We start from the raw sequence: 26,404 nt of genomic DNA, 5'->3' as shown, positions 1-26,404 counted from the left end.
CGTCTGACTATCTGTAACACATCCCAAATACTCAGACCATCGTCGGCATGGGCGTTCTCTTCATTTCAGAGAGCACGGTGGCCTCCAGCTGGGGCCCAGCCTCCGTAATGGCGACACTCTTGCTTGCCGGTATCCTAGCGGCTATCTTCGTCTCATACTACCGCTCATGGAGGAGGCTCGCCCACGTCCCAGGGCCCGCCACTGCACATATCTCCATTCTATGGCTCCTACGACGAGCCTGGAACAAGGAACTCTTCCCCTGTCTGATCGAGGCCGGGAACAAGTACGGTTCGTTTTCAGTCTCCCTCCTACCCTTGATCTCCCTTTCCACCCCAAAACTACGTAGTTCGAGAAGGACATCTACATGCAGCATACCATCTAAGCTAACAGCCGCCACTCCGCCCCCAGGCCTACTAACCCGCATCGGCCCGAACCTGGTCCTGGTCTCGGACCCGGACGAAGTCCGCCGCATCTCGGGCGTCCGGTCCGAGTACACCAAGGGTCCGGCCTACGACGCCGGACGCGTCACCGACGACGACGGCGAACCCCATGTCGCCTCGCAGCGCGACCCGGCCAAGCACAAGGCCCTGCGTGCCAAGATGGGGCCGGCCTACTCCATCAGCATGGAGCCGGCCGTCGACCGGCAGATTGCGAACCTGGTGAGGCTGATTGAGGACAAGTACGTCGTCGGCAGGACGGGGACGGGGACGAGTCGTCCGGACTTTGACTTTGCGCAGAAGGCGCAGTTCTGGGGGCTGGATTGCGTCGGGGATTTTGCGTTTGGGAGCCCGTTTGGCTTCTTGACGCGCGACGAGGACGTGCATCGGTTTGTGGAGATGAATGATGTGTCGCTCAAGATGGTGACGGTGGCCGGGCTGGTGCCGTGGTTGAATCGGTTGCGGACAGTGTGGCCTTTGAATCTGCTGGTGCCGAGGGAGGGAGATAAGGTTGGGTTCGGCATTCTGTTTGGGTGCGTTGCCTATTCTATCCATGGTTTCTGTGATTACGGACGGGGCGGAAGGGCCTTGGGATGACTGACCCGAATTCGCTCCCAGGTTTGCCAAAGACTTGGTCGATCGAAGAACCGCTGAAGGCGCCGAGCCACAGGCGGATATGATGCAAGCATTCATCCGCAGCGGCATGACCAAGGACGAACTGATGCAGCAAGTTTACATTCACATGTAAGACATGCTCCCCCTTCCAATGTCTCAATCAACCTACCTTTTTGCTGACACGGAGATCCCCAGAATCGCCGGCGCAGATGCCTCCTCCAACCTCGCCCGAATGACCATGCTCTCCCTCCTGACCTCACCACCAGCCTACCTCGCCCTCCAACGAGAAATCGACGCCGCCATCTCGGCCGGCCAGATCAGCTCCCCCGCCACCGGCGCCGAAGCATCCCGCCTCCCCTACCTCCAAGCCGCCGTCCGCGAGGCCCTCCGCGTCCACCCGCCCTCCGTCTCCCCCTCCAAACTCTCCCCGTCCGCCGGCGACACCATCGCGGGCATCTACGTCCCAGGCGGCACCCAGGTCGGCGCCAACGTGCCTGGGATCCTGCTGTCCGAAGCCATCTTTGGAGCGGACGCGCACTGCTACCGGCCCGAGCGGTGGCTCGAGGCGGCGGCGGGGGCGCAACAGGACGAGGCGAGACTGCGACGGATGCAGTCGGCGCTGGACATCGTTTTTGGGGCGGGAAAGTTCCAGTGTCCTGGGCGCGCTATCTCGTATATGGAGGTGGGCAAGTTGTTTGTTGAGTTGATGAGGAGGTTTGATTTTTCGCTGGTGGATGGTGTTAGGCCTGCTACGGTGGAGTCGTGGGCGGTGCTGGTGGTGCATGGGATGAATCTGAGGGTCACGTTTCGGCGAGGGTATGAGGCTGGGTATTCGAGAGAGAAGCGGTGATGTGACGGCTGTAGCAATGGAACACATTTATTTTCTTCTGTTGTATATTCATTGCAGGCTTAGACTTCATCACGTGGGGCTACTATTACAGCTCACAGCCCTCCAGCTACTGCATCTTCCCTTGATCACCTCGCTTGACTGATCTCTCTCATCGCCTTCTTGGGATGTTCTTTACCCTCTTATTCCTTTCGTTGTTTCATCCACACCCATCGACCCATAGCATTAACAACGGAACGGAAACCAGCCGCGTGTACGTCATTGAATTGCTACCGGTCTAAACGAGAGTGAGGTGTGCTCGAGCACCATCGCGGCTTGAGAGCCGAACTTAGGTAGTGTTTGCCGATCTTCATACCCGTGATACCAACACGATGAGAGACCCAGGAGGGTTCCTAGTATCTTGAGATACATGACTGGCTCAGGGAAAGACAAGAAGAGAGCACAAGCGGCGGAGATTCCGAATACCCATATAACCGGCCACGGCCGTCCCATACGGAGGTAGGATCTCTGTATGCCCAGCCCGGAATTCCCGGGCGGTTTGCCGTCATACAATGCCGAGGTGGAAACGGGCAACCGGAAGCCGTGAGAGCGCCCTTGGAAATGATTTGGGTTTTACGGTTCTGGAAGGCAAAGTAATGGTAGTTAATGCACCTCAAGTTTACCCAGGGGACAATTACAGATCTACGGCTTGAATCAAGCACCGCACCAACTAGATTGGCATTCCTTGCGAAGCGAATAGATTAACCCAGATCATCAGGTCTCAGCGGCGGCAATCTGTCGATGTTCATACGCAGGAGCGTCGATGATTGCCTTTTGAGGTTGGATGCGTAACCGCAGATATTAAATGAAAGGCCGGCGAGAAGCATGACCAAGACAGTATATAAAACGAAAGCACAGGAAGCATCATGGTCAAGCCACGGATCATAACCCATTGAGTCCACTACTGTTGTCGAAATACATCCAGGGTACACTGTCACACACTCTACCCAAAAATGAAGACGCCCTTCGCCACTGTGATCCTGCTGGGTCTATCATCCGCCAGCCCAGTATCCATCGAGACACGCCAGAGCCAGAGCGTCGGCACCGGCCCGTTTGCGCCAGCGGTATAGACGAGTGTCCGCTGTGCCACTAATGTCCTCTGCTGACACAATCTTCCCACAGGGATACTACACAACCGACACTCTCAGCGGCCACACCTTTTACGCCCCCAAGACCGTCCCGGCTGGCACCAAGCTCCCCGTCCTGCTCTGGGGCAACGGCGGCTGCTCGGCCGACGCCACAGGCCAGGCGCCCTTCCTGACCCAGCTGGCCTCGCACGGCGTCCTCGTCATCGCAAGCGGCACGCCGGGCGGCAGCGGCACGACCACGGCGGCCTTCATGACGCAGTCGATTGACTTCATCGCCAAGGTCGCGGGCACGGGATCGTGGGCCAGCATTGACGCGTCGCGCATTGCGGCGGCGGGCTGGAGCTGCGGCGGCATTGAGGCGTACGCGCAAATCTGGGACGACCGCGTGCAGAGCATCGGTATCTGGAACTCGGGCCTGCTGACCAACTATACGGCGGCCGGCAGCTTTCGCAAGCCCGTCTTCTTCTTTCTGGGGGGCCCGTCCGACATTGCGTACCAGAACGGCGAGCGGGACTATGCGGCCATGCCCGCGGGGGTGCCCAAGTGGAAGGGTAACCTGGCGGTGGGTCATGGGGGGACGTATACCCAGGCTAATGGGGGTAAATTTGGGGTTATTGGCGCGCATTGGGTGCAGTGGATTCTGAGGGGGAATGTCTCGGCGGGGGAGTATCTGAGTGGGAATGGCGCGACGAGCGATGGTTGGTCTGTGGTGTCTGCTGACTTGGATAAGATCCAAGTTGCGCCGATTGCTTGACGCGGTGATCAGGGGGTCTGGAGACGGAGATGTCAGTAAGTGGTGTCTTGGTCGCTGTAGCCCATGGAAGTGACGATATCTTCCCTTACTGTACTACCGATCGAGAGGCTTTGTCCCCTTTTCTTGTTCGCATCATCCCCTGACCATGATGATCATGAAGCTTTCCACTGTTGAGCAGATCCGGCTTTCGTACTCGTACTGTAGCTCTCCAGACAGACTCAATCACAACAGTGCCAGCCTTGAGCAGCCTGCTCCTGCCGGCCTAGCAGGAGCCATGTCCGTAGGTGCCTACACGCTCGGTTGAGACGAGCATAAGGGCGGGGAGGATTCTTTGATGTGTGTTGGTATCAATCAACCTGGTTGGTGCGCAGGATCGGGTCGATGCTACGTTTCCATTTTCTTCAGTTGACAAGGAATTTCAGGGCGACCTCTCACCTGAGGCGATTTGAGGTCAGCGACGGAGGAAATTCTCCCCGTGAGAGAAACGCCTTTCTGAAATGTGAGCGTTTGATTTCAGGAGTGGATCATGCCATTCCAGAAGCAGCAGCTCACTGCTTGTGAGTCACCGAAGTTCCTCCCTTAATCCCCCCCCACAATTGTTCTCAAGAAGTACCGAAGCGGGGCCTCTAGAAACTGCAGGCCTTCTAGGTTCTAGGTTGAATGCGAACTTTCTCTATCATCAACTCACTCGGACTTCCTGCTCTCTGGCGGTTGAAGACACAAGCTCGTAAAGGATCACGATTGCTCGAGTACCTCATTCCAATCGAAGACAACATGTCTTTCGCGGCCACACCGTTGACTTCCGTCACCATCATCTCGGCTCCGTACCACGTCGGCCTCCGCGCAAGTCCAATCCACCGCAGCCGCGTGAGCGAAGGACCCGAGTACATCAAATCAGCAGGCCTTCTCTCCCGCCTCCGCGACTCCGGCGTCACCGTACATGAGGTCGAAATCCCGCCCGTAGCCGACGATTTTGAAGGCGAGATCGGCCGCACCTTTGAGATCCTGCGCCGCCTCTCGCGGGCCGTCACCGCAGCCCGCAACCAATCCTCGTTCCCCATTGTCCTCGCCGGGAACTGCTGCGCCAGCGTAGGCGTCGCTGCCGGTTTGTGGGGTTCCAACGATCTCACGGAGGCAAAAGACGACGCGCTCGGGTGCGTCTGGTTTGATGCCCATGACGACTACAACATTCCTGACTCCGTGGTCAGCGGGTATTTCGATAGCCAGGGGATCGCCATGATGGCTGGCGAGTGCTGGAAGGCGCTGCTGGACACGATTCCAGGTTTCCGGCCCATTCTGTTGCGGAACGTGGTACATTGCGGGATGCGAGACGTGAATGACCTGGAGCGGGCCCGTGTTGAGGCCTCGGACATGGGCGTCGTCTGGGGCGGCGAACGAAAAAGCGCGGATTTCGCAGATGGTTTGAAGAATGAACTGCTTGAGAGATTTGCAGGGGACAATTATACCGCGACTCTACTTCACGTTGACATTGATGTACTGGATGGGACCGTGGGGAAGGCAAACCAGTTTGCAACGCCTCCGGGTGGCCTTCTTAAGAAAGATATGGAAGGCTGTATACGGGCTATCTGGGAGTGGACAATACCGTTGGCACTGCCGGTAGCACTGACGATTGCATCGTTTGATCCGCTGTGCGATGGGGAGGACTCGGCACGCCGACTCGCCGGAATTGCTATAGATGTTGCAGAAAGGGTCCTAGACGGCTTGAAGGCTCGTGGTTATCTCAAGCCGTAATGAAAATAGCGTAAGCTCCACAGTTGTTGAAGGAACATGTCAAAATAGATTGCTGGTCTACCCTTCAACAACTCTGATAGTGCATCTTGTGTGGTCTCCTCCAGTTTGCCGTCGTAGCAGTAGCAAAAGCTCAATAACGTTACCAGCTTTGCTCAGGCCAACCCTCCCCAACGGAGCCAACTCCCTGATTCAAACTCCATGTCCTTCCAGACGAAGCCGCGGTCCAACCCCTCCGGCACAATGGCCGACCCCTATCCCTCCCCTCAGCAGCCACCATCAACACATCCATCCCTCGCACCTGCGACACAGCCCCTCTAAACCAAAGCCTTTCCCCTACACCAGCACCAGACCTCAACTAATATCCAAGCCCAACCTGAAGCCCCTGCGCCCTCAGCGCTCCCTCCCGGTTCATGTTGATGTTCCGATCCACCGGCTGCAGTCCCCTCCGGACATCCCCCACACCCCGCCAGATCCATTTCGTGTACACCAAGACGATGCACCCGATGATCCAGAGCAGCGCCGACGCGGCGGCGCCGAGGAACAGGCCAGAGGCGATGGCGTGGCCTGGCGTGTCGTACAGGGCGACGGGGAAGGGGAGGTAGGTTTGTGTCGTTGTTCTTGGTTTGGTTTCGGTGGCGCGCCGGACTGCTGGCGGTGCGGTTGCGGTTGCTGTTGTGGCCGTGACTGTGGTTGTTTGGGCTGTGAGTGCGTGGTTTGGAGACATTGCTTTGTTGGCACCGCTGCTGTTGTCCGTTTCTTGATTCGTGATATCTGCGTCGAGATCCTTCAGGCTCATGTCCAGGTCGCCGCTGCCGGTCTCGGGGTTGCCTCTCGGGGTTGTGCTGCGGGTGGAGGGGTGGTGGTACGGGTTGTCGAGGTTGTACTCTGGGTCTGGGACAAGGTCACGAGGGCAGACCGTAGGAGGGTTCGAAGAAGACGCAGTGACCGAGACCCGGGGACCCGCGTAGACAAGGAAAATTGCCAAGAGAGCGAGAAGGAGCTGGAGGCGTCTCAGCGAGGGCAGGCGGTATACCATTCCCAGGCGCAGGCGATGCGGACTATGCTGGTTAACGCACATCATTGCCATCATGACTGGGATTTTCTCAGCGGTATTTCGGTGTCTTGCTGAAAGAAATAAACTGCTGTCGAGTGTCGCAGCGGCTATGTGAAGGTCGCGGTGTGGAAAGCATGAATGAACTCCCTCAGCGGGCTAGTGGTTGCTGGTGCTGGAACAATTGCGGTCAGAGTCGCACGATCAAGTTGAGATAATATACGTACTAGTGATTGTTTAGAATATCACCCGCAAAAAGCAGCGGGTTTCTTCTCTCTGAGGTCGTCGCCGTGCCCAGGGGAAGCGTTAAGTGACGAAGGGTCGAGGCCTCCAGGCCACGAGGCCGTGAGGTGGTGAGGCACCGAGGGGTTCCAAGGAGCGAGGGAGCACCGGCTAGGGGCTGGATGACTAGTCGCTCAGGAGCAGACGTCCAAGCACGGTATCGACAGATCTTTGAACCTGGTAGCGCTTCGGTCATGAAAAGAATCAGGACGGACAATGTGGTGGGATGATAGACCAAACCTCCGTCAAGACCGAGGCTCACTGCCTGTGCACACGACTAGCCTGGGTGAGACCCTGCCATGTCATGGTGCAACGTGATATCGCACAATTACAGATCTGCATGTCCCTGAAACAAAGAAACATCATTGCAACTGTGAAGAACTGAAACATAACAAACAGATGTCGCGAATCGAAAAGGGGTATCAACACTCAACACCATCCAGCACCTACCCACGTCTTATTTCCTCTCACTCTAAACATGAAGTAAACCTAGCAGCCTCACAGCCTCACCATTATAGCACCAACTGCCAACCCAATCCCAAGCCTTGCTCTAGCCAGTCCTGTACACCTCGCAGCCGCAACCCCAGCATTGCTCGAGCTCGAGCTGGAACCCCGGCCATTCCCAGCTGGCTCCGTGGAAGCCGCAGTGCCCGTACCAGTCGGCTGCGACACAACAGGGCAGCTGGCCGTACACGGCAAATCCGAAGCAAACGGCGTCGGCACGGTGGTGCCCGTAGCCGTCGCTCCCACGAGCGTAAAGACAGGCGGCTGGGCGGTGGTGAGATTAACGTCCGGGTGGGCGTCCGACTCGTCCGGGTTGAGCACGTTGTCGATCATGTGGACAAGGCCGTTCGAGATGAGGATGTCAGTCTGGATGATCTCGGCCGAGTTGACAAAGACGAAGTTGGTGTGGCGCGTGATGGACACCTGCTTTTTGCCGTTGTCGTCGGCGGCGGTGGCGAGCGTGCTCGCGTTCTGGAGCTCCCAGACGTGCGTCAGGTTGCCCGGCACGATGTGGTAGCGCAGGATGCGCCTCAGCTGTTCCTTGTCCATGATCTCGAGCGCGCCGGCAAGCTGCTGGAAGGCGGCGTTGTGCGGCGCGAAAATGGTGACGTCTTTCTGGGCGGCGAGCTCGCTCATCAGGTCGGCGGCGTAGAGAGCGCCGACGAAGGCTGTCAGGTCGGTGTACGCGCTGCGAGCAGTTGACTCGAGGCTCTCGGGGACGCGCATGACGGAGTCGATGACCTGGACGAGGCCGCTGTCAAAGCTCAGGTCCTCGACGACAACGGTACCTCGAGTGGCGAACCCGGATGTGAAGACGACTTCACCTCCTGGCTGCTTGGTGAGGATCAAACGCTGGCCACCCTCCACGGTGGTGAGTTTCTCGTCTGTCAAAGCCGTCGAGGCCCAGATAGAGTCCCCCTTCACGATGGAGGGCATGCTGATGGTCCGGCTAAGGATATGGTACTTCAGAGTTGCCTCGACCATAGTCTCATTGTAGGTTTCCCAGTTGCCGAGTTTCCTGAATGCATTGTCGTTTGGAACCACGACCGTTACGTCGCTGGGAAGGTTTGCAAAGATGTCGGTGTGGTTCTTGACCAGGTCGCGGAATATCGTGAGATTGGCCTGGCCGGCAAGCACACTCTCCAGGCCCGCAGCTCGCGCGGCTGGAGCGAAGAGAAATGCAGAGAGGCCCGCTAAGAGAGCGGTTGGCAGTCTGAAGACCATTTTGAGGTGCAGAAAATGGAGAACCAGAAGATGGCCGGTTATGGAAGGAGCGTGTGCACAAAGACAGGAGAATTTGAGCGGAGGAAAGACAAAAAGCCGTGGCGGTCGACACCGCGGCTCACGTTTGAATGAACCCTGAAGAAGACAAAATACAGAACAAGGTCGCAAGCTGAGCATATACGTTGCATCGGCCATCGCGAGCCTTTTCATCCTCCGGCACAACCCTCCATCCTACAAGCCGCGCCTCAGCTGGGTGAGTGAGATGCTGACAGACCCGAGATTGGCTCTCCCTCGTTGGGAAAAGCTGCCAATTGCGACGCTCCTTGGGATGTTTGGGATTGGTCAATCTCGCTAAATGGGTGGAGTACACTAATGGTGCGTCCGTGCGGCCCCAGCAGGATTTCCCGGTGTGTTTGAGTGGCTTCCACGACGACGCAGGACAAGACACGCCCATCACAACCTGTAATGCTTCAATCTGCCCGATGGCTGATACCCAAACGACCTAGAACTGTCGAATTCTCAAGCGGCATTAACAGGCCCATCTTTCGTCAGAGATGTCCCCGGGCGCAGTCTGGGACTTCGCCCGACGCCAGCCTGATCCAAAATCAGAATCCTTTAAGGTAATTAGGTATCTAACAATCTTGACACCAAGCACATATGTAATTTACTGTCGACGACGAGATGTACCATCCCTCGGGGTATGGATTAGGTGACGTGGTCGGCTGGGGAACTACCGGCCTGGTCGTTCTCGACAAGTCCTCCAATACCGTTGTCAAGGTACCCTTCGATCACAACGAGATTGCGTTTTGCGCATGCAGAGAGAACGCGACGTGTACGAAATGTTCGTACGACGTGGCGGCCATCCGGGGTTGTCGACTTACCATGGCGTCTTCGAGTCGGTCGTCCGTTTGGAATACGCTTCTCTTCACAACTTGCGGTCGCACCTTGGAGCCAGCGACGCCGGTCCTGCGCAGCGGTTACGCTGGGCCATTCAGGTCGCATAGACCATCAGATTTGTCCACGACGCCGGCGTCATCCACGGAGACTTGACATGCGCAAACATCTTGCTACACGCCTCCCTCAACGTCAAGGTGGCTGATTTTGCCGGGTCTTTAATTGACGGCTCGCCACTGCTAGTTGTTGTCACCCCGAGCCATGAGTTTCCAGGGCCTCGTCTGTCCGTCCAGGCCGATTTATTCGCACTCGGCAGTGTGCTCTACGAGATTCTGACCGGTCACCTTCCTTACGAAGAACTGGACGATAACAAAATCCGTGCCCAATATATGAACCGGACTTCCTTGACTGCATTTCTTGGTTCAACTGGGACCATCATCGAACAGTGCTGGCATGGCAAACTATTCTGGGGCTGAAACCGTTATGAAAGATCTGAGAGGTATTGCTTCCATTCCATTTGAAGAGAATTCACATGTACCCACCGAACGATGAATAGCTCCTCCAATCAGAGATACACTTGGCTCAAAGAAGTAATCTCACGTCAGCGTTGAAGCGGCCAAGTTTTCAGCTATCTCCACCTAATAAGAACGATACATCACTACAATTTCCCTTGACTGCCCAGACGGCGTCAAACCTCCTGCTGCGTAGTCGCCCCAATGGCAGCGCCCGACGTGGGCAGCAGAAAGTTGCTCGGCCGAACCTTGCAATCCGAGCCGCGGGCGCCCTTGAGCGTGGCAGGATCTCTGCTGGCGAACGAGCTGTTGGACCAGGAGCCCGACTGCCAGGAGTTGCCTGACGCCTTGACGGAGCTGACGAGACTGACCTGCGAGCTCCCGGCGTTGGATACGGCAATGTTGGCCCGCAGGGTGGACGACGAGCTGCGCATGTGGAAGCCCAAATCCCCATTATTCCAGGCTGTATTACGCTCCATGGTCAGCGAGCCTGGGTTGCCGTTGTCGATGAAGCCCTTCTTCAGGTTGGAAAACGCCATGCAGTTGCGGACGACGTGGTTGGCGGGCGGGTTGCCCGTGATGCCCAGCTTGAAGCCGTTGCCGTCGCCCTCGAACGGCGCGAACCCCCACCGGTTGTACCCGTTGCCCCAGGCGTAGACCTCCTCCAGCACGACGGGCGAGCCAAACATGAACAGGTCGAGGCCGTCGTCGACGTTGTCCCAGAGCCGGGCGTTGCGGAGCACGTTGCCCTCGCCCGAGCCGCTCTTGCAGGCGAAGCCGTCGGCGCTCTCTCCGTTCTTGCGCGGGTCCCGGTTCCGGTACGAGTCGAGGTTCAGGACCGTGTTGTTCGACGAGGCGCCCTCGAGTTGGAAGCCCGTCTCGTAGTTGTCGTGCGTCGAGAGCCCTTCGTAGTAGTTGTGAGAAGCATCACGGGCGTAGATCCCGTATGGCCCGTTGATCAGCCTGGGGTCATGGTGAGTCGCTAAAGACTGTCAAGCGTCAAGATCTATCATACTCAAGATTGTAGAACGCCCAGTACTGGGCGTTTTGAATGTGGAAGATGCCTCGCTCAGCATTGGGAAGTGCTTCGTTGAGCGCCTTTGGCGTTCTGTTATGTGTCAGACTGTGACTAACCAACTCTGCTCATGCCGCACTTACCCAGGCATGTTCTCCCCATCGATGATGACCTTCTCATTCTGGTACGGCCGAACGGAGATGGGAGCTGTCCTGGTTCCACTCTTGCTGATTTGGATATTGGCAGACGGCGCATATGTGCCTCCTCGAAGGAAAATGGTGTCGCCAGCGGCAGCGGCGTTGACGGCACTCTGGATAGATCCGTAGGGGCTTTCGAGCGTACCTGAGCCTTTGCCTGCTGGGGAGACGTAGATGTTCTTGGCAATAACGCCGTTCAGGAGACTCAGGGCAAGGCCCCAAGTCTGTGAGGCTCGCATGTTGAGTGCAGATATCTGTTGCTAACAGTGAGTGCAATCAAGTGATGATTCCCAGAGTACTAGTCTCGAGTTTGACGCATTAGGAGAGGCATGTGAGATTTATAGCTCCCCCATCTCGCTGACCTAGTATCAAGTATTCCACAGACTGGACTTACTACCGAAATGAAGGTCGATTCTGTCGCTTGTCCTCCACATACCTACATTACTAGGCGACGGAGTAGCGATCCCAATGAGGTTGGCTTGCCGGAGGGTGTTTCAGGTCTCCGAGTGGTGGATCCTGATATCCCGGACGCCGGAAACGCATGCTCCGCCATTCCCAAGTCGCCAGGCTACCTTGCCCCGGCGAAGTGTAGAACCGCCAACAGCGATGCCAAAACTTGAACTGTTTTCTGAACAAGGGTTGGCGGCGACCCGGGGCCGGTGACGCTGTGTATCGGAGCATTGGGATCGTCCGATGGCTATTGAAGATGACAACTCTGCCTCACGACTGGCGGCGTTGGACGTTCCAATGCAAGGACATGTGGGCATAGTTCATCGCGATGCACCAGTCTATTCTCGGAGTTCCGCAGGTGAAAGGTGAGTAGTGAGCCCGGAGCCCTAGACCGTATGACTTTCCAAGTCCAGAGGCTCTGGCCATCAACAACACAAGACACCTCGGAGACCTGTTGGAACCTGCAGGGCGATGACCGCTGAGATGTGCGCGGGAAAAAACTATTCCGAGTCAAAGCAGTGAATTGATTTGAAAGGTGGTAAAAGTGCTTGATTTTTTCCATGCTGTTGATGGGCATGGGAGAGGACTAAGTAGGTAAGGAAGAGGGGTTGCAGTGCTGGCACCAATCAACCATCGAGGGTCCGTTGAATGCAGCCATCAAGGCGGCTTCGTTCCGACAAGACCTACACTAACCTCACAAACACGAGGCCATTTATTCCTTCAGCTCTCGGTCAAGTTGTAGATCTTCTGAATGTCCTTCAGGATGCCCTCAAAGTCGATCTTCAGGTCCTTCAGCAGGCCATCGTTGAAACCAAACACCCAGCCGTGCACGACGGGGAACTTGTTCTTGGCAAACGACTGCTGCACGCAGGCCGTCTTGACCACGTTGCGGCACTGCTCGTAGACGTTGAGCTCGACCAGGCGGTTGTAGCGCGCGTCCTCGTCGGCGATGGCGTCGAGCTCCTTCTCGTGCAGGCGGTAGACGTCGCGGATGTTGCGCAGCCAGGGGTTGAGCAGGCCCAGGTCCTTTGGCGTCATGGCGGCCTTGACGCCGCCGCAGCCGTAGTGACCGCACACGACAATGTGCTTGACCTTGAGGTGCTCGACGGCGTACGTGATGACGCTCATAACATTGAGGTCGGTGCTCAGCACCAGGTTGGCAATGTTGCGGTGCACAAACGCGTCGCCGGGCTCCAAACCCGTGATCTGCTCGGCGGGGATGCGCGAGTCGCTGCACCCGATCCACAGGTACTCGGGGTTCTGCCCCGCCGAGAGCTTGACGAAGAAGTCTGGGTCCTTGGCCTTGCAGTCCTCGGCCCACCGGCAGTTGTGCTCAAAGACGCGGTCGTGCGTCTGACGCAGGTATTGCGTGATGTCGTTTTCGGCCATGGCGCGCCAGTCGGGCTTGGTGTTGGGGCTATTATTAGGGTCGGCGGCTTGACGGACAGCAGATGAGGCGAACGAACTTTTGAGATTGGGCGCTGCGAAACGGGTTGACGACGATAATAATGGTCGAGCCTGCCGAGGAAGTGTGTGTCGGGTAAGTGACTGCAGCAGTGTTGTACCAACACGTGAGTTCAGCATGGCCGGCCGTCCCTTTTTGAGCCTTCCTCAAGCTTTGAAGTGTGGGACAATTGAAGCTCAAAACCGGATTCCGCGGCGAGTCAGTGTGAGGCAAGAACAAATCACGTAAATCACGGCAACTGCAGGCGCTAGCCAACACTTTATCCGGACGATAGCAACCCTAACCCGTCATCTGCAACTCGAGACCGTGTATTCTTGAGCTTATTGGATTATCACATTTCTTCAAGTAGTAAGGTTCTGTGCCTAGGATCCAACTGTAACCGATTCCTTTCTTTTGTTTTTAACGCTTCTGCTCCTTGACTTCTGACAAGTCACAAAACTCGCGTCTTCACTGAGTAATTCCCCAGTTTCATCTTGCCAAGCCACCTTAATCTTTATTTAAGTGGGGTTCTCCGACCCCCCGCATCATCAGATCGGGATTGAAACTGGCAGTTGCTTCTTTCAGATTCTATCTTCAATTGATCGTCATGCTTCTGTTGGCCGACCTTGAAGGCCCTAGCACCCTGCCTGGCCGGTACTTCCTTGGCCTTATTTGAGGGACTTTTTCCTTTCAAGTCCATCCTGAAGTTCGCGGGATGTTTTGAGTCTCTTTCCAACCCCCAGAGGCGAACCCTCCGACACCGGCTGCTTCCCCAGGCCGAGATCGCCCCAAACTGCCGCCGATAACCGATGCCCGTACGTGAGATGGACAAATATCTTGGAGTCTGCGATGGCATCCCGCTGCCGCACAGTTAGCGTTCTGGTCATCAAAGACAGGTCGTTTATTGAGATTATTTGGAGTGGTCTCCTTGGCCTCTAGTCTGGGGGCTTCCATTGTATTTGTTTCAGGAAGTCGTTGCTGTGATGTCAGCATCGGTCACACTGCTTTCCCCGCGGAAATGGAGCCCAGTCCTCTGTTTCACGGGGCCCAATCACGTCCTCACTCCCCCACGTCAACACTCCCGAGCCCTCGCCCGCCGACCCGTTAGACAAGCAACCTCGTTTCTGTATGGGTTCCAAGTCGCAACAGCCCCCATAGAAAGGGGTAACAAGGGCGGGCTGCACGCTCTCGAGATGGCTTCAAAATTACAGTGCAAGGAAGGACACGAATTTGATCGTGAGGTCATCGAGAACCTACACAATTCCGTGAGTAGTTGTCTACCTTACCCCTGAGCTGCTGAGGCGATGCCGCGTGTATTGCAACGTTACCGCATTAGACTCAGTTGTACGTATCCACTTTATTGCCACACGTGTATCTCCTATAGGAAGTAGGACATGGCGGCATGCTCGATGTGGAGTGTACAAAGTCGGTTTGCGGCGGTACGTTCCGTTGACCATCGGTTGAATGAAGCGTGGTGTATAGGCTCCAAAGCGGGGGACGGAAGGGCCGGGTAGGCGACGAGGCGTATAAACGTCATTCCCCTCTTCCAATCACGAGATAGAGCCCCTCTTCCCCTTCTATCAACCACCTTCAGAGCCGCTCACCACATAATACTCACAAGCATACTCAACCATTGTACGATCATGATGCCTGGGCAAAAGCAATGGCGCCTGCCGCAGGGAACATATCTATACGATCAAGGTAACTTCAGTTATGAAGCAGCCGGGTGTTCGACAGCTCCGCTCTGGTATTCCCTTCCGATCATGATGCCTCCCTCGGTCAACACCTGGGCGGCCATGGTGGAGGGTGCCAGAGCAGGTTGTCGTTCTGAGATATACCGGTCGAACTTGATCTGGATAATACCAGCGAAAGGACATGCTTCTTAGCCTCCCTCTCCCTTGCAGTGCCATGCAGGGCACGCCTGAGTCGATAGCTGACCCTCTCTAGCACGATCCTTGATCTGTCAGAATGTCGACTGACAAGATTACCTTCCTGACCAACTGGTATGTGTGGGAAGCTGACTGCTTAGGGGACTTTTATTTTATACCTACTCCGCTTCTGCCTCCCTTCGTCATGTCAGCCTTGATGTCTGATGCAAGCCAGGCACGCTACGCCGTACCACGCTCCGCTGTACCTGGCCCAGGCCAAAGGTTATTTCAAGGACGAAGGCATCAAGGTTGCCTTGCTTGAACCCAACGACCCCAGCGTAAGTCTTGGGACGTTCTAATCACCAACAAAAGTAAGCGAACTGACTGCTTCAGGATGTGACCGAAATCATCGGCACCGGCAAAGTCGATCTCGGCTTCAAGGCTATGATCCACACCCTTGCCGTGCGTGTAACTGCGACTCCTGTGCTCAGCCTTCTCTAAACTTCTCCCAGGCCAAAGCTCGCAACTTCCCGGTCCTGTCCATCGGCAGCCTCCTGGACGAGCCCTTCACTGGCGTGGTCTATCTCAAGTCGTCCGGTATCACGCCTGACTTCCGCACCCTCAAGGGCAAGCGCATCGGCTACGTCGGTGAGTTCGGCAAGATCCAGATCGACGAGCTGACGTCGCACTACGGCATGTCCCCCTCGGACTACACGGCCGTGCGCTGCGGCATGAACGTGTCCAAGGCTATCATCGAGGGCGCCATCGACGCCGGCATCGGCCTCGAGAACGTGCAGATGGTTGAGCTCGAGGAGTGGCTGGTGGCGCAGGGCCGTCCCAAGACCGACGTGCAGATGCTGCGCATCGACGAGCTCGCCGAGCTGGGCTGCTGCTGCTTCTGTACCATCCTGTACATTGGCAACGAGCGCTTCGTCTCGCAGAACCCGGACAAGGTGCGCGCCTTCATGCGCGCCGTCAAGCGCGCCACCGACTTTGTTCTCGCCCGGCCAGAGCAGGCCTGGGCCGAGTATGTCGATTTCAAGCCCGTCATGGGCACCCCGCTGAACCGCAAGATCTTTGAGCGCAGCTTCGCCTACTTCTCGCGCGACCTGAAGAATGTCAGGCGGGACTGGGAGAAGGTTACCAAATATGGCAAGCGTCTTGGTGTGCTGGACGAGAGCTTTGAGCCTAACTACTCCAACGAGTTCCTCGGTTGGGCCCTCGAGGAGGAGTCTGCGGACCCGACTGGAGATCAGAAGAGAATGGCGGAGCTGCAGCAGGAGGTTTGCCGCTGCGGCGGCTTTCAACGCCTCGAGGCCAAAGTTGGCGCTTGAGGGGTCTACATACATCCTCTCTTCAGCATCCCAAAATCCTGAAACCTACTCTGCAGTTCCTTGCCAGAGGAACAGCTCTGGGCGGACTTCAGGTCATCATGTCACTCGTTACGAACATAGAAGTTCAGGTACCTGAGATACAAGTTCCGTTTTGCTGGAATCAAGACTCGCCCAACCACAGCCATCAGATTATACCTGCTGAATTGCCATGTCTCTGATACCAGGTCAGTCGATCTGCCAACTCTAAAGTGCCGATTCCAGGGGTCACAATGCCAAAACGCAACAAGTCATTCAATTTAGAGACCAGAGCATAGTACCTCAGCAGATCTCAAGCTTCCCTACACCGGAGGTTGACGCCTACGTCCAACCCTCTTCATCCGGTCCGGACCGGTGGAGGTTACATTAACGGTACTGCTTGCAGAGGCCGCAGAAATGAGAAGCAGACGTTCGGTGATTGTCGATGGGCTTCTGAGATATAAGTCTAGCATCGCCGTGCAGGTTTGTTTTTCGCTCCTGGCCTTCGGTCAATGGGCCAAATCGAAGATTCAAGGTGCTCAGGCTTCAAGTTTCACACTCACATCGAATCCGTCAAGGTCTGGCCGGAGATGTTTGATTTGGTTGACATCTTGATGCTGTGAAAGTACCTAGACGTGATCAAGTGGATTCAAGACAGTGTGATGTTATCGTTGCTTTCTCAAACATGAAAGTACCAAACGAGTCCCGTAGGGGATTCATGTAACTACTTCATACATGCAGGCCATTCATGTTCTAGCTTGTTAAGACGATTTCTTATTTGCGCTACGTTGCTAACGACCTCGATATACAGTAAGGTAGCCATATGCTCTCCTGTGTTCAACATGGTCTCGATGCTCAGCTTTCCTGAGAGCCAATGTGCTCAACCAACTTTGATATATCTTGGTCTGTTTTTACCCGCTCTCAACTTATACTTATCGGCCTTACCGGTGTCTGCCTTTGCTGCTTTGAATATCTGACCAATTGGAGCCATGAGCACCAATGTGCTCTTCGATTTTTCAGTCGTGCCTGTGCTCATGCATGGGAATCAGGAAACTTGGCAACACAGCCTTTCCTGAAATTTCCCGCTCAGTGGCACGGGCAAACCTCCGTCCTCCTCGGCACAGTTTGCAACCTTGACAAAGCTCTTTTCTCCCGGCCATTCGCTGTGCCAGGCTGCCACTTATCTATCTAAGTTGTTGAAGGTCCGGCACGCCCTAGGGCACAGCGGTGTAGGAATAATAATTACCTATCTATTTGGCTTGGATGCAAAATTCGGGCAGCTTGCCGTCGTATACATGATCCGGACACCCTTCGACTCTGATCGCCCCGTACTGACACGTTCAGGCCCCTACCTAATATCGCCTCCCGTCGGTTGCCGGCTCAGCGGCATCGTGAACTATCCTTGGCTGGAAGCGATGCAAGCGTCATGGAAACTTCGGCCGGGTCCACCTCCCTTGGATGACCTGGAGAAACACCCAGCTCCAGCTAGGATTGAAAGCCGGAATGATGGATCGGTTGCTTGTGAAGTTGGTTTTGAAGCAACCGATGGTGCAAGCTCCGAAGCAGAATATCTCGCCTCCGAAGGCGACAACGTCAACACCACCGCTAAAGTTTCAATGATGGAGGCTAAACAGCCTAGAATCCGAGGACTCAGTCCCCCGCCCCGGAGCGCTCGACCGTTCGTGTTGATCAATATCGCCCCGAAGCCCACTAACATTTGGGTCATTATTACCCCACCCTACAGCAGAGAACCTGCCCCGTTCCCCTTTCCTCCATCCTCCATGGAGCCCGAGGGGGACGCCCCGGCCAGGGCCGGCCCAGGCAGCATACCAGCACCGTTTGGCCCGCTATCAACGGCGCCTTTGGTTATGGCCCACCCGCATCTTCCTCCTCCTCCGCTTGATTACTACTGCACGCGTCCGCTTGAATCCCGCTTTGGATCAGGCCGTCCGCAGCCCGCCATGGGCTTTCGGCAAGCCTGCGCCATCGAGTACGACGAGTCTGAAAAGGCGGTGGAAAAGCCCTCCACGCGGCGCCTTTCGACAAAGTCTCGAAAAGCTTCCAAGAACGACGAAGACAGGAAAGCGATGCCGCAGATAGTGATACCCCCCTGACGACTCGCAAAGCAGGCGCAACGCACCACGCCGACCTTGACTTCAAGTGCCCTGGACATGAAATCCCAACTCTCGAACTTCGATGCCCTCAGCCCTCGACTTGGCTCTGTTGAGCAGAACTTGGTGTATCTGGATGCCAACACGGGGAGTTTGGAACACACCAGATTGATCATCATGTTGAGCATCTTCTGTTCAGTCATATCCACTTCGCCCCGCCCCCTCTCCATTGACCCAGACCACGCCTCGTTCATGGCAGAGTATACGCGCTTATACCGTGTATGAGTCCGTCCATATCCCCTGCACATGTGGCCGTCGTTGAAGCCGCTGACTTGCCATAGAGGGAGACATTGGATGTCATCAATCGCCTCTCCAGCCATGAAGCCATGATTGGCCATGGCCGCAAGGCCCTAAGTGATTACCACAGCATCCACTCGGAGGATCATCCAACCGAAGTGGCCCCTAAGAATTGCACGCCCCGTCGGAAATTCGAGTGGACTCTTCCCAACCCTCCGTGGAAACTCACGTTCCTGATGGGGGCGCATATACCAAACTCATCCCAGACTCGGAGCCCTGGTTCGAGAGGGCCATATGCGGCCAAGTACCACTACACTACCACACCACCGCGGTCGCTTTAAACGGATCTCACTTCGAATGACCACTTCCGCCTGCTCAAGATACTTCCTGGCACGAGCAAAGAAAAACTTCAATGCCACTTGCGCGTTTGCTCTATGAGGGACAACCGTGGTGCCTACGAAGCCGTCTTGTACGTGTGGGGGACGGGTGCAACAGAACACAGCCAGCTAGAGACCGGACCGGCATACCCAATCATCGAATGCAATGGTGAACAGGTGCCAGTGGAGGCAACTCTCTACACAACGCTGCATCAACTTCGGCGCGCGAGTTCAAAACGGGCCGTGTGGGTCGATTCGCTCTGCATAGACCGGAGCAACGCTCGCGAGCTGAGCCAGCAACTGGCCGCGTTGTTTGACATTTATAGGAATGCGTTTAGCGTCTTTATGTGGCTCGGAGCAAACGCAGACACAGACCAAGCTCCATTGTTTTCCTTGGAGCTGGACGGATTGTCATCTATGACAGAGGAACTAGGGGGCCGTGCAGTGCAGGAAAATCCTGTCACCTCAGTTCATCAACCAAGCACATCCAAGGCTTCGATAGACGGAGAGTCCGATTGCGAACCGGCGACTTCTGAAAACCCTAGATCCCGGGAGACGTCCGTGGAACTCGAGTGTCTTCCGATCTTCGAGGATTCAGAGTCAGAATATCAAGCCCTTAATGCGCCAGGGACAGCCGATGTGGCGTTCCGTTTCGTCGATATAGCCGCTCGCCGATTTCTGACAGAATACCGGAAGAGTACAGTCTCTCCCTTAACAACGCAAATCCCGACCGGCACGGCGTCGCCAGGCGCGCATGAAAACGGCTCTCGAGAGGACCATGTATCTGCTCATTGCTCGTTGAATCACGGAACCCAGAATCCATTAGGATGCCAGTTTCAATCTGCTGTACGCCGAGGTCATGGGAACCAAGAACGAGAATCAGAGGAGGAAAATTCTCGAAAACGGCAACCAAAGAAGAAAAAGGTCAAGAATGAGGGAGAAAGACGAACTGTTTTCCTGGCCTGTCCGTTCTGGAAGCTCGATCCGCGGGAGCACCGGAGCTGCTTCAGAATCACGTTCGGTCTGAATCGCATCGCGCGGGTCAAGCAGCATCTCCACCGGAATCATTATTCCCAATTCTACTGCGAGTACTGCATGGCAGTGTTGCCGGATGAAGAGGCCCATCAAAGGCACGTCTCAGCCCGAACCTGCTCGTTCCGCTCTAGCACTTTCTGTGGCATGATCACCCATCAACAGCGGGCCAAACCTTCCAAGCGGTCCCCGTCAAACATTACCGAATCGCAGCAGTGGTTCACCATTTGGGAGATAGTCTTCCTCGGTCGACCTCAGCCTTCCTCTCCGTATGTCGAAACTGCACTGTCCGGAGACCTCTGTCATTTCCGAGAATACGCTCAGGCTCGTGGTCCGACAATTTACTACATCTGAGATACAAGCCCTTGCCAACCAGCCGAGTAACAATGGAGAGGGGAGCGGCACGATACCGTTGGAAGCACACCAAGACCCCGCCGCGTTTCAGGCGCGAGTCTTCTCACGCTGCTTTGCCTTGATCTTCGATTAGTGGCTAGCTGAGCACACCGCACAGTCTCCTCCGTCTGCGAATGAGACCCAGCAAACAAGTGATCCATCGTCGCCGGGGCCCTCGGCCAGCCACTCAGACTCCGCTACAGAGAACACACCGACGAGCTCTGCATCCCTCACCGAGAACACCTGTGTGTCAACTGACAAGGGCAAGGGCAGGGCGGACGAAGTTCGACAAAACCAACAAGAGGTGACAAGTGATAGTGAGACCTGTTGGATGCAAGAAGACGGATCTGGGCTCGAAGACAGCTGGCAACCAGATTTCTCGTTCGACATCAGCACCTTCCACGTCGACCATCTCGGGGGCGGCCAGAACAAGCGGGGCGGCAAATGTTGACACCATGGTCGGACACTTCTTGCAGGCTGGATCTTGAGGAATGGCTCACAGGACGCCCGAGTTGCATGGCAGCTGGCACCGCCCACCGGTAGTTAGCTCGATGGAGGGGAGAGCATCATAGATTTTGCACTGAGGGGCGGGACAGAAATCATAAAGAGGCTACCGGCCAGCCCTCTTCGCCGGTCATAGAGAGCTTGAGAGGTACTGACCGGCTTCGAATCCCTCTGGAGGTTCGGGAGGCTTTATCCCCCTTGAGGCCCCCAAAAAACAAAACAAACGTGTTACTAAGGTGACCAGAAGGCAGAAAGAGACTCGTTACTCAATTTGCCTTGAAGAGAGGAGTCCTGAATTCCTGCTTGAGGCTTAACCCTGTACTCACGAGCATTAGAGTGAGAGCACCTTAAGGGATCCCCATCCCTAGGCCAACACCCAGTGCTATCTTGTCACTCTGATTAAGATGCCTCCGGAATCGGCTGTTACCGTGATGCAAATGCACCTCCGTGATCCTCGACGATGTGTGTGTGGTTGGGATGCTGTCGGAACCTGTTGGGGTGAACAATGTAATATGGAGTAACTTTGGTTCGAGACTGTAAGGTATAACTATATTCGGAAAGGCTGACAGCACCGGTGTGAAATGGGCAAGCATGAAGCAGGCCTCTTCCGAGTCCAGACTCTGCCTCATGCTCTCAGGCATAATATAAGTCTGATTCATATCCAGCAGCGGAGAATGGCGCAGCCTCCATCGGTACAACACTGAACTCCCAATCATCATCTTGACGCACCATCCCCATCGTGTCTCCAACCCGGCATATCCGCCAGATCCTTGGCCGGGGCCGCCCGTATCGACTTGCGCGCATCGCCCTGGCCCGGCCGCCACCTCCATGCCGCGGCCAGATCGTCCGCTAACCTGCCCTCGACAAGCTCAACAACATGCTTCCCAATCACAGGAAGTAGCTTGAAACTGTGGCCGCTGTCGCCCGTAGCCAAGAAGAAATTCTTCCACCTCGGATGCCCGCAAACCAGCAGCGCCGAGTCAGCCGTGTCGGTACACCAGCAGAGCGCCCTGTTAAACAATGGCTTGTCTTTGAAGCGCGGTAGGAAGGTTGAGATGGCCTTTCTGATGCTCTGCTCGGATGCGTCGGGGTAGGTGTCGGTGGGATGTTGGGCGTGGGAGCGAGGGACCGAGACAGGCTTCGGCGCCGGCGCGCTGTATGGTTGGTGTTGCTTGAACCTGGTGAACCCGGGGAACTCGTCGCAGACCTTGATCACTCGGTTCTCGTTAGGCTCGAAGAAGAAGCCAACATCTCCGTGGTACACGACGGGACAGCCCTTGTACTCGGCCGCTTCCTCGGGGGTGAGCTGCATGTGTGCGTACACCCACGCTTTCGAGCAGCACTGCTCCTCGAGGTCTACCAGGGCCGGAGTCCAGGCACCGGCTGCCAGAACCACTTTGTCGGCGCGGTACTGGGTTCCGTCCACCGTCTCCACCCCGACACAGGTGCTGACGTCGTCAGCAGCGAACAGCGGACGCTTGAACGAGCCAGCACCGCCGAAGCCGAACTTGACTCCTTGGCTCCGCAGCTCCTCGCCGATGGCGTTGATCGCCTTGGCGGCTGCGAGCCAGCCTCCTTCTGCGCTCCAGATGGCTTTCCACCCCTTGATCTGCTCACGTGGCAACAGGGGCGCCTTGGCCAAAATGGCGTCCTCGCTGTCGAGCCACTCGTGCGTTTCTTCTAGCCCGGCATTGGCGTCGAGCAGCGCCTGATACTCGCGGCGGAGACCGGCAACGCCCTCCTCGCTGCTCTCGCAGTCGAGTCGGCCGGTGTTGTGGAAAAAAGGCCGGAAAAGCTCGTCGTTGCGCCACATGTCTCTCGCTTCCAAGCTGAGCTGCAGGTCGACTTTGTTCCGGAGGCGGATGCCCATGATCTTGTTCAGGTCGTTGCCGGCCGACTGGGCCGACGGAATGGGGTAGGTGTCCAGGATGGTGATGTTGGAGGGCGTGTATCCGGCGCGGAGGAGATGTAGGGCGGTCGACGAACCCATGGTGCCGCCGCCTCCGACGACGATGACCTTTGTGTCTTTGCGGGATGCAGCCATGGTGGATACCGGATAGTGATGTCGATGGCTCGATGCTCGTCGTGTCTTGGATCTCGGTTGCTCAACCCATCGAGAAATACTACTTGATGGTGAAAAGGATCATGCGGCGTAGCAGGAGGTCAGAAGCGAGTCAGCGAAACCCGAGGGAAGCCGGGCCTGGTCCCTGTTCCCGGAGGTCGGTGGTGTTTCTTAGCGTTTAGTAGAGCCGGCCGATATACGGACGTAAGATGGATGGATATGGCTAAGACGCCAACGATAGCCGAGCACCCGGAAGTTACTCAAGCGACCTGAAAGTCGACGGATGCGGGACCAAGAGCGGGCCGATTGCGTTGTTATCGGGCATTAGTTCCGCATCTACGAATCCGACCCCACCGAAGGGCCCGCTACTGCCCCACTGGCTGCTCCGAGTCGGCCCCGGTCTTCGCGTCGAATTGCCCTCCTTGGCCGCCGTCGGCCGGCAACCCCGATCGGCTTTGCCAACGATAACAACAACCCGGCATACGGCCTATCTTGGGGATATGGCCCCTTCTCTCGTACGTAATAACCGAGTCTGGCATGTCAGGTGGTCCTTTCGCGTCCAACACCCCGCAGAATGCTTGTTTACCCCGGATCACCGCTGATAAGCTTGGCTTCGAGTATCCACTAGGCGGGTGTCCATCGTCAGGTAGAGCACCGCTATCGAGACGAAGGGAGGAACTTGAAATGCACATATATTCTCCGAGGCTATTCCATCCAACACGGACCATGTCTTCTCATCTCATCGCCCCGATCTTCAACTTGCATTCTTTCCGACATGTCCAAGTCAGACCCGTCTCCTCCAAACACTCATGCCAGTGAAAAGGATGTTGCCGCGGGACAGGTGGCTTCTTGTGATGTCGATCCTACGCGTATGGACATGGTCGGCGGGAGTGTCAACATGGACGAGTACCGCAGGACCGTCCCGCGGTGGAAGCGAGCCTATAAGCACAGTCTGACGCAGATGATGCTGCTCAGCATCCAGGCTTTCTGCGGCCCGGCCATGTGGGACGCCATTGCAGGTGGGTGTCTTATACCTCACATTATCACCAGACTGACCAGCTGCTGATGGACGCCCATTTGAATAGGCCTCGGTGGCGGTGGTCTTGCGACCCCTGAAACATCCAACATCTCGTATGCCACCCGCGTGCCTTACTAAGGTACTTGTTGGGTGTTATAACTGATACCTCGGCCCAGTAACGCCATCAACTACGCAGCCCTTGCGCTTGGTCAGTTACTTTCCAAATGCCCCTTGCAGTCATCCAACTTAACAACCAACAGTCTGTCTGTTCGGCGGTCCTCTCGTCAACAAGATTGGCGTCAAGTGGGCTCTGGTCCTTGGTGCCCTGTCCTTTCCCATTCAGGGGTCGGCGTATTACTGCAACAGCGCGTTTGGAAACCAGTGGGCAAGTTACCTTACCTCCAACTCTCAAACGGGCCGGGAAGGGTTGAACCCATCTTCTAACAAGTATTGTCCAGTACCTGATCTTTGCTGGTTTCATCTCCGGCGTGGGAACCGGTTGCTGGTATGTTGCCGAAGCCGGGGCCATCATGTCGCTAGCTCCTAGCGGAGCTCGAGGGAAGTATCTCGCCCTCTGGATCGTATCGCGAAATCTCGGACAGCTCGTTGGCGGTGCCATTAAGTAGGTCATCACAGGTTCTTCCCTGTCTGTGCTTTCAAGATGTGTCCCGGAACTAACCATGCTGTCCTCTCACAGCCTGGCTAAGAACCACGAAAAAGGCGTCGACGGCGGCGTCACTCCCGACACTTACGTTGTATTCATCGTCATCCAGTGTTTGGCGTGAGTAGCTGTCTTTGTACTCTCCTGTCGCTACTGACGTCGGACCAGTCTGCCGTTCGCTTTCCTACTCTCTCCGCTCGAGCACGTTGTCCGCTCAGATGGCACGCGCATCCACGTCGCTGAGAAGCTCAAGACGCGCGACGAATTCAAGCTAATCAAGATGACCATGACTTCTCGCCTCATCCTCCTGTCGGCCTTCTGGGCGCTGTGGTCATTCTTTTACAGGCAAGTCAGGTTAAAAGTGTGTTGCTTCAAGGATCAAAGTTCACTAACGTTTATGTTATCGACAGCGGCACCTGGTCTACCTACCTCGCCACTTACTTCTCGACCCGTGCCCGCGCGCTGTCCTCTCTCATCTCTCCTTTCTTCTGCATGTAAGTGACAAAACAGCTCTCTCATTCCGTCGCCGCATCTGCTTTGAGACGGATGTGAATATTCACCCAAACTCAAAATCTAATCCAATGCAAGCGTCGGCTGTTTCGGCCTCGGCTTCATTCTCGACCTGAAGGGCGTCAGCCAGCGCCGGCGCGCTCAACTAGGCCTCTGGACCGTCGTCATCCTCAACGCGGCCGTCTACATCTGGTCCATTATCATGCAGGTCGACTTCAACCGCCACAGCCCGGGCCACATCGATTGGGACGAGCCGCTCTACGCCAGGTCCTTCCTGCCATACTTCTTCGTCCAGACGACCGGCCCGCTGTCGCAGTCGTACATGTACTGGCTCCTGTCGTCCTTTGCCACCGATGCCCAAGGTGAGTTGACCATGTGATATGCCGCAAAAAAATTCACCGGAGAGGATAGGGCAGTGGATTACAGGGAACATGGACTGACATCCGAGCAAGCCAACGTCCGCAACGGCGCCGCCTTCCGCTGTCTCGAAGCCGTGGGGCAGGCCATCTCGTATGGCATGAACACACAGATCGAGACCAGTCCTTTGATCGGATTGTAAGTACCGGCTGCAAATCAATCATGTTCTCCGCTCCGTAGTTGAAGAAAACCAGGTTGCTGACCTCTAATCTGCAATTGCAACAGCATCGTCTCGTTCGCTCTCATGGTCGCTGCCGTCGGCCCCATGCTGTTGCTGGTGCGCTCAACCCCGAATAGAATCCCTGCCGATGTCGCCGTCGAGCAGCAGGAGAAGGCCCATCTGGGCAAGCTGGGGGCTATCGGGGATGAGGAGGTGGGCAGGGGGTTTTAGCGCTCCGACCCCTCGATGTGCGTAGTGGGCAAAGAAAGAGGCCATTATGACGGATTGGGGGTATGGAGGTTCGACACTTTCGGGCCACGCGCCAGAAACGTAGCTCCAAAGGAGACTGCTGCTCCCTTCAGCTGAATTTTCATGATGTACCTGTACATCGATCGCCGCACGAATTGGACTGAACTGTGTGAAAGTTCCCTCCCGGCTTCGGTGTTAACATCCGATGCGTGGGCCCACCCCGAGTCCAGGCTCCCAGTTCAGGAAACTCCTGGCCCTGAATTCCGGTTCGGGGGTATTGGCTGATGACGG

General features: G+C 56.2%; 14 protein-coding genes across 14 annotated transcripts; 8 read left to right on the top strand and 6 right to left on the bottom strand.

Moving 5' to 3' along the window:
- Positions 1–107: 107 nt before the first annotated feature.
- On the top strand, positions 108–1,902 carry N657DRAFT_572069 (cytochrome P450; the record flags this gene model as incomplete). Its single annotated transcript, XM_062788856.1, has 4 exons — positions 108–288; positions 409–970; positions 1,056–1,181; positions 1,248–1,902. 4 exons carry the CDS (start codon positions 108–110, stop codon positions 1,900–1,902), a joined length of 1,524 nt encoding a protein of 507 aa, XP_062648317.1.
- Positions 1,903–2,807: 905 nt separating this feature from the next.
- Positions 2,808–4,169, top strand: N657DRAFT_644782 (uncharacterized protein). The gene is made up of 2 exons (XM_062792824.1): positions 2,808–3,798; positions 3,870–4,169. Exon 1 carries the CDS (start codon positions 3,031–3,033, stop codon positions 3,778–3,780), a length of 750 nt encoding a protein of 249 aa, XP_062648316.1. The 5' UTR covers positions 2,808–3,030; the 3' UTR covers positions 3,781–3,798; positions 3,870–4,169.
- Positions 4,170–4,201: 32 nt separating this feature from the next.
- Positions 4,202–5,621, top strand: N657DRAFT_644780 (Arginase/deacetylase). The gene has a single exon (XM_062792823.1). The coding sequence runs from the start codon at positions 4,555–4,557 to the stop codon at positions 5,530–5,532; it is 978 nt and encodes a 325-aa protein (XP_062648315.1). The 5' UTR covers positions 4,202–4,554; the 3' UTR covers positions 5,533–5,621.
- Positions 5,622–5,710: 89 nt separating this feature from the next.
- On the bottom strand, positions 5,711–6,797 carry N657DRAFT_395760 (uncharacterized protein). The gene has a single exon (XM_062787172.1). The coding sequence runs from the start codon at positions 6,620–6,622 to the stop codon at positions 5,888–5,890; it is 735 nt and encodes a 244-aa protein (XP_062648314.1). The 5' UTR covers positions 6,623–6,797; the 3' UTR covers positions 5,711–5,887.
- Positions 6,798–7,363: 566 nt separating this feature from the next.
- N657DRAFT_572095 (Fasciclin-domain-containing protein) lies at positions 7,364–8,593 on the bottom strand (the record flags this gene model as incomplete). Its single annotated transcript, XM_062788859.1, has 2 exons — positions 7,364–8,344; positions 8,411–8,593. 2 exons carry the CDS (start codon positions 8,591–8,593, stop codon positions 7,364–7,366), a joined length of 1,164 nt encoding a protein of 387 aa, XP_062648313.1.
- Positions 8,594–9,026: 433 nt separating this feature from the next.
- On the top strand, positions 9,027–9,963 carry N657DRAFT_663557 (kinase-like protein; the record flags this gene model as incomplete). The annotated part of the gene is made up of 4 exons (XM_062795194.1): positions 9,027–9,213; positions 9,267–9,370; positions 9,412–9,569; positions 9,606–9,963. The coding sequence occupies exons 2-4, from the start codon at positions 9,275–9,277 to the stop codon at positions 9,961–9,963; spliced, it is 612 nt and encodes a 203-aa protein (XP_062648312.1). The 5' UTR covers positions 9,027–9,213; positions 9,267–9,274.
- Positions 9,964–10,175: 212 nt separating this feature from the next.
- On the bottom strand, positions 10,176–11,450 carry N657DRAFT_680505 (polysaccharide lyase family 9 protein; the record flags this gene model as incomplete). The annotated part of the gene is made up of 3 exons (XM_062796296.1): positions 10,176–10,962; positions 11,015–11,107; positions 11,158–11,450. 3 exons carry the CDS (start codon positions 11,448–11,450, stop codon positions 10,176–10,178), a joined length of 1,173 nt encoding a protein of 390 aa, XP_062648311.1.
- Positions 11,451–12,381: 931 nt separating this feature from the next.
- Positions 12,382–13,050, bottom strand: N657DRAFT_633597 (carbonic anhydrase; the record flags this gene model as incomplete). Its single annotated transcript, XM_062791220.1, has 1 exon — positions 12,382–13,050. One exon carries the CDS (start codon positions 13,048–13,050, stop codon positions 12,382–12,384), a length of 669 nt encoding a protein of 222 aa, XP_062648310.1.
- Positions 13,051–15,073: 2,023 nt separating this feature from the next.
- On the top strand, positions 15,074–16,307 carry N657DRAFT_571206 (NMT1-domain-containing protein; the record flags this gene model as incomplete). The annotated part of the gene is made up of 4 exons (XM_062788796.1): positions 15,074–15,108; positions 15,209–15,311; positions 15,367–15,435; positions 15,486–16,307. The coding sequence occupies 4 exons, from the start codon at positions 15,074–15,076 to the stop codon at positions 16,305–16,307; spliced, it is 1,029 nt and encodes a 342-aa protein (XP_062648309.1).
- Positions 16,308–17,383: 1,076 nt separating this feature from the next.
- On the top strand, positions 17,384–18,831 carry N657DRAFT_395592 (uncharacterized protein). The gene is made up of 2 exons (XM_062787170.1): positions 17,384–18,712; positions 18,775–18,831. Exon 1 carries the CDS (start codon positions 17,618–17,620, stop codon positions 18,434–18,436), a length of 819 nt encoding a protein of 272 aa, XP_062648308.1. The 5' UTR covers positions 17,384–17,617; the 3' UTR covers positions 18,437–18,712; positions 18,775–18,831.
- A 264-nt stretch (positions 18,832–19,095) lies between these two features.
- On the top strand, positions 19,096–19,464 carry N657DRAFT_533917 (uncharacterized protein; the record flags this gene model as incomplete). The annotated part of the gene is made up of 1 exon (XM_062787759.1): positions 19,096–19,464. A coding segment is annotated over one exon (369 nt), but the record flags the coding sequence as incomplete, so codon positions are not given.
- Positions 19,465–20,558: 1,094 nt separating this feature from the next.
- Positions 20,559–21,153, bottom strand: N657DRAFT_395601 (uncharacterized protein). The gene has a single exon (XM_062787171.1). It carries the CDS (start codon positions 20,920–20,922, stop codon positions 20,623–20,625), a length of 300 nt encoding a protein of 99 aa, XP_062648306.1. The 5' UTR covers positions 20,923–21,153; the 3' UTR covers positions 20,559–20,622.
- Positions 21,154–21,562: 409 nt separating this feature from the next.
- On the bottom strand, positions 21,563–23,401 carry N657DRAFT_644775 (fructosyl amino acid oxidase). Its single transcript, XM_062792822.1, has one exon. The coding sequence runs from the start codon at positions 23,078–23,080 to the stop codon at positions 21,752–21,754; it is 1,329 nt and encodes a 442-aa protein (XP_062648305.1). The 5' UTR covers positions 23,081–23,401; the 3' UTR covers positions 21,563–21,751.
- A 333-nt stretch (positions 23,402–23,734) lies between these two features.
- N657DRAFT_663552 (MFS general substrate transporter) lies at positions 23,735–26,292 on the top strand. The gene is made up of 11 exons (XM_062795193.1): positions 23,735–24,117; positions 24,184–24,229; positions 24,293–24,324; positions 24,377–24,501; positions 24,575–24,738; positions 24,814–24,897; positions 24,946–25,122; positions 25,188–25,271; positions 25,366–25,649; positions 25,740–25,842; positions 25,930–26,292. The coding sequence occupies exons 1-11, from the start codon at positions 23,874–23,876 to the stop codon at positions 26,093–26,095; spliced, it is 1,509 nt and encodes a 502-aa protein (XP_062648304.1). The 5' UTR covers positions 23,735–23,873; the 3' UTR covers positions 26,096–26,292.
- Positions 26,293–26,404: the final 112 nt, after the last annotated feature.

Source organism: Parathielavia appendiculata (genome assembly GCF_033297405.1).
Source record: "Parathielavia appendiculata strain CBS 731.68 unplaced genomic scaffold N657scaffold_5, whole genome shotgun sequence".
Lineage (NCBI taxonomy): Eukaryota > Fungi > Ascomycota > Sordariomycetes > Sordariales > Chaetomiaceae > Parathielavia > Parathielavia appendiculata.
This window is presented reverse-complemented; position numbering and strand designations above follow the sequence as displayed.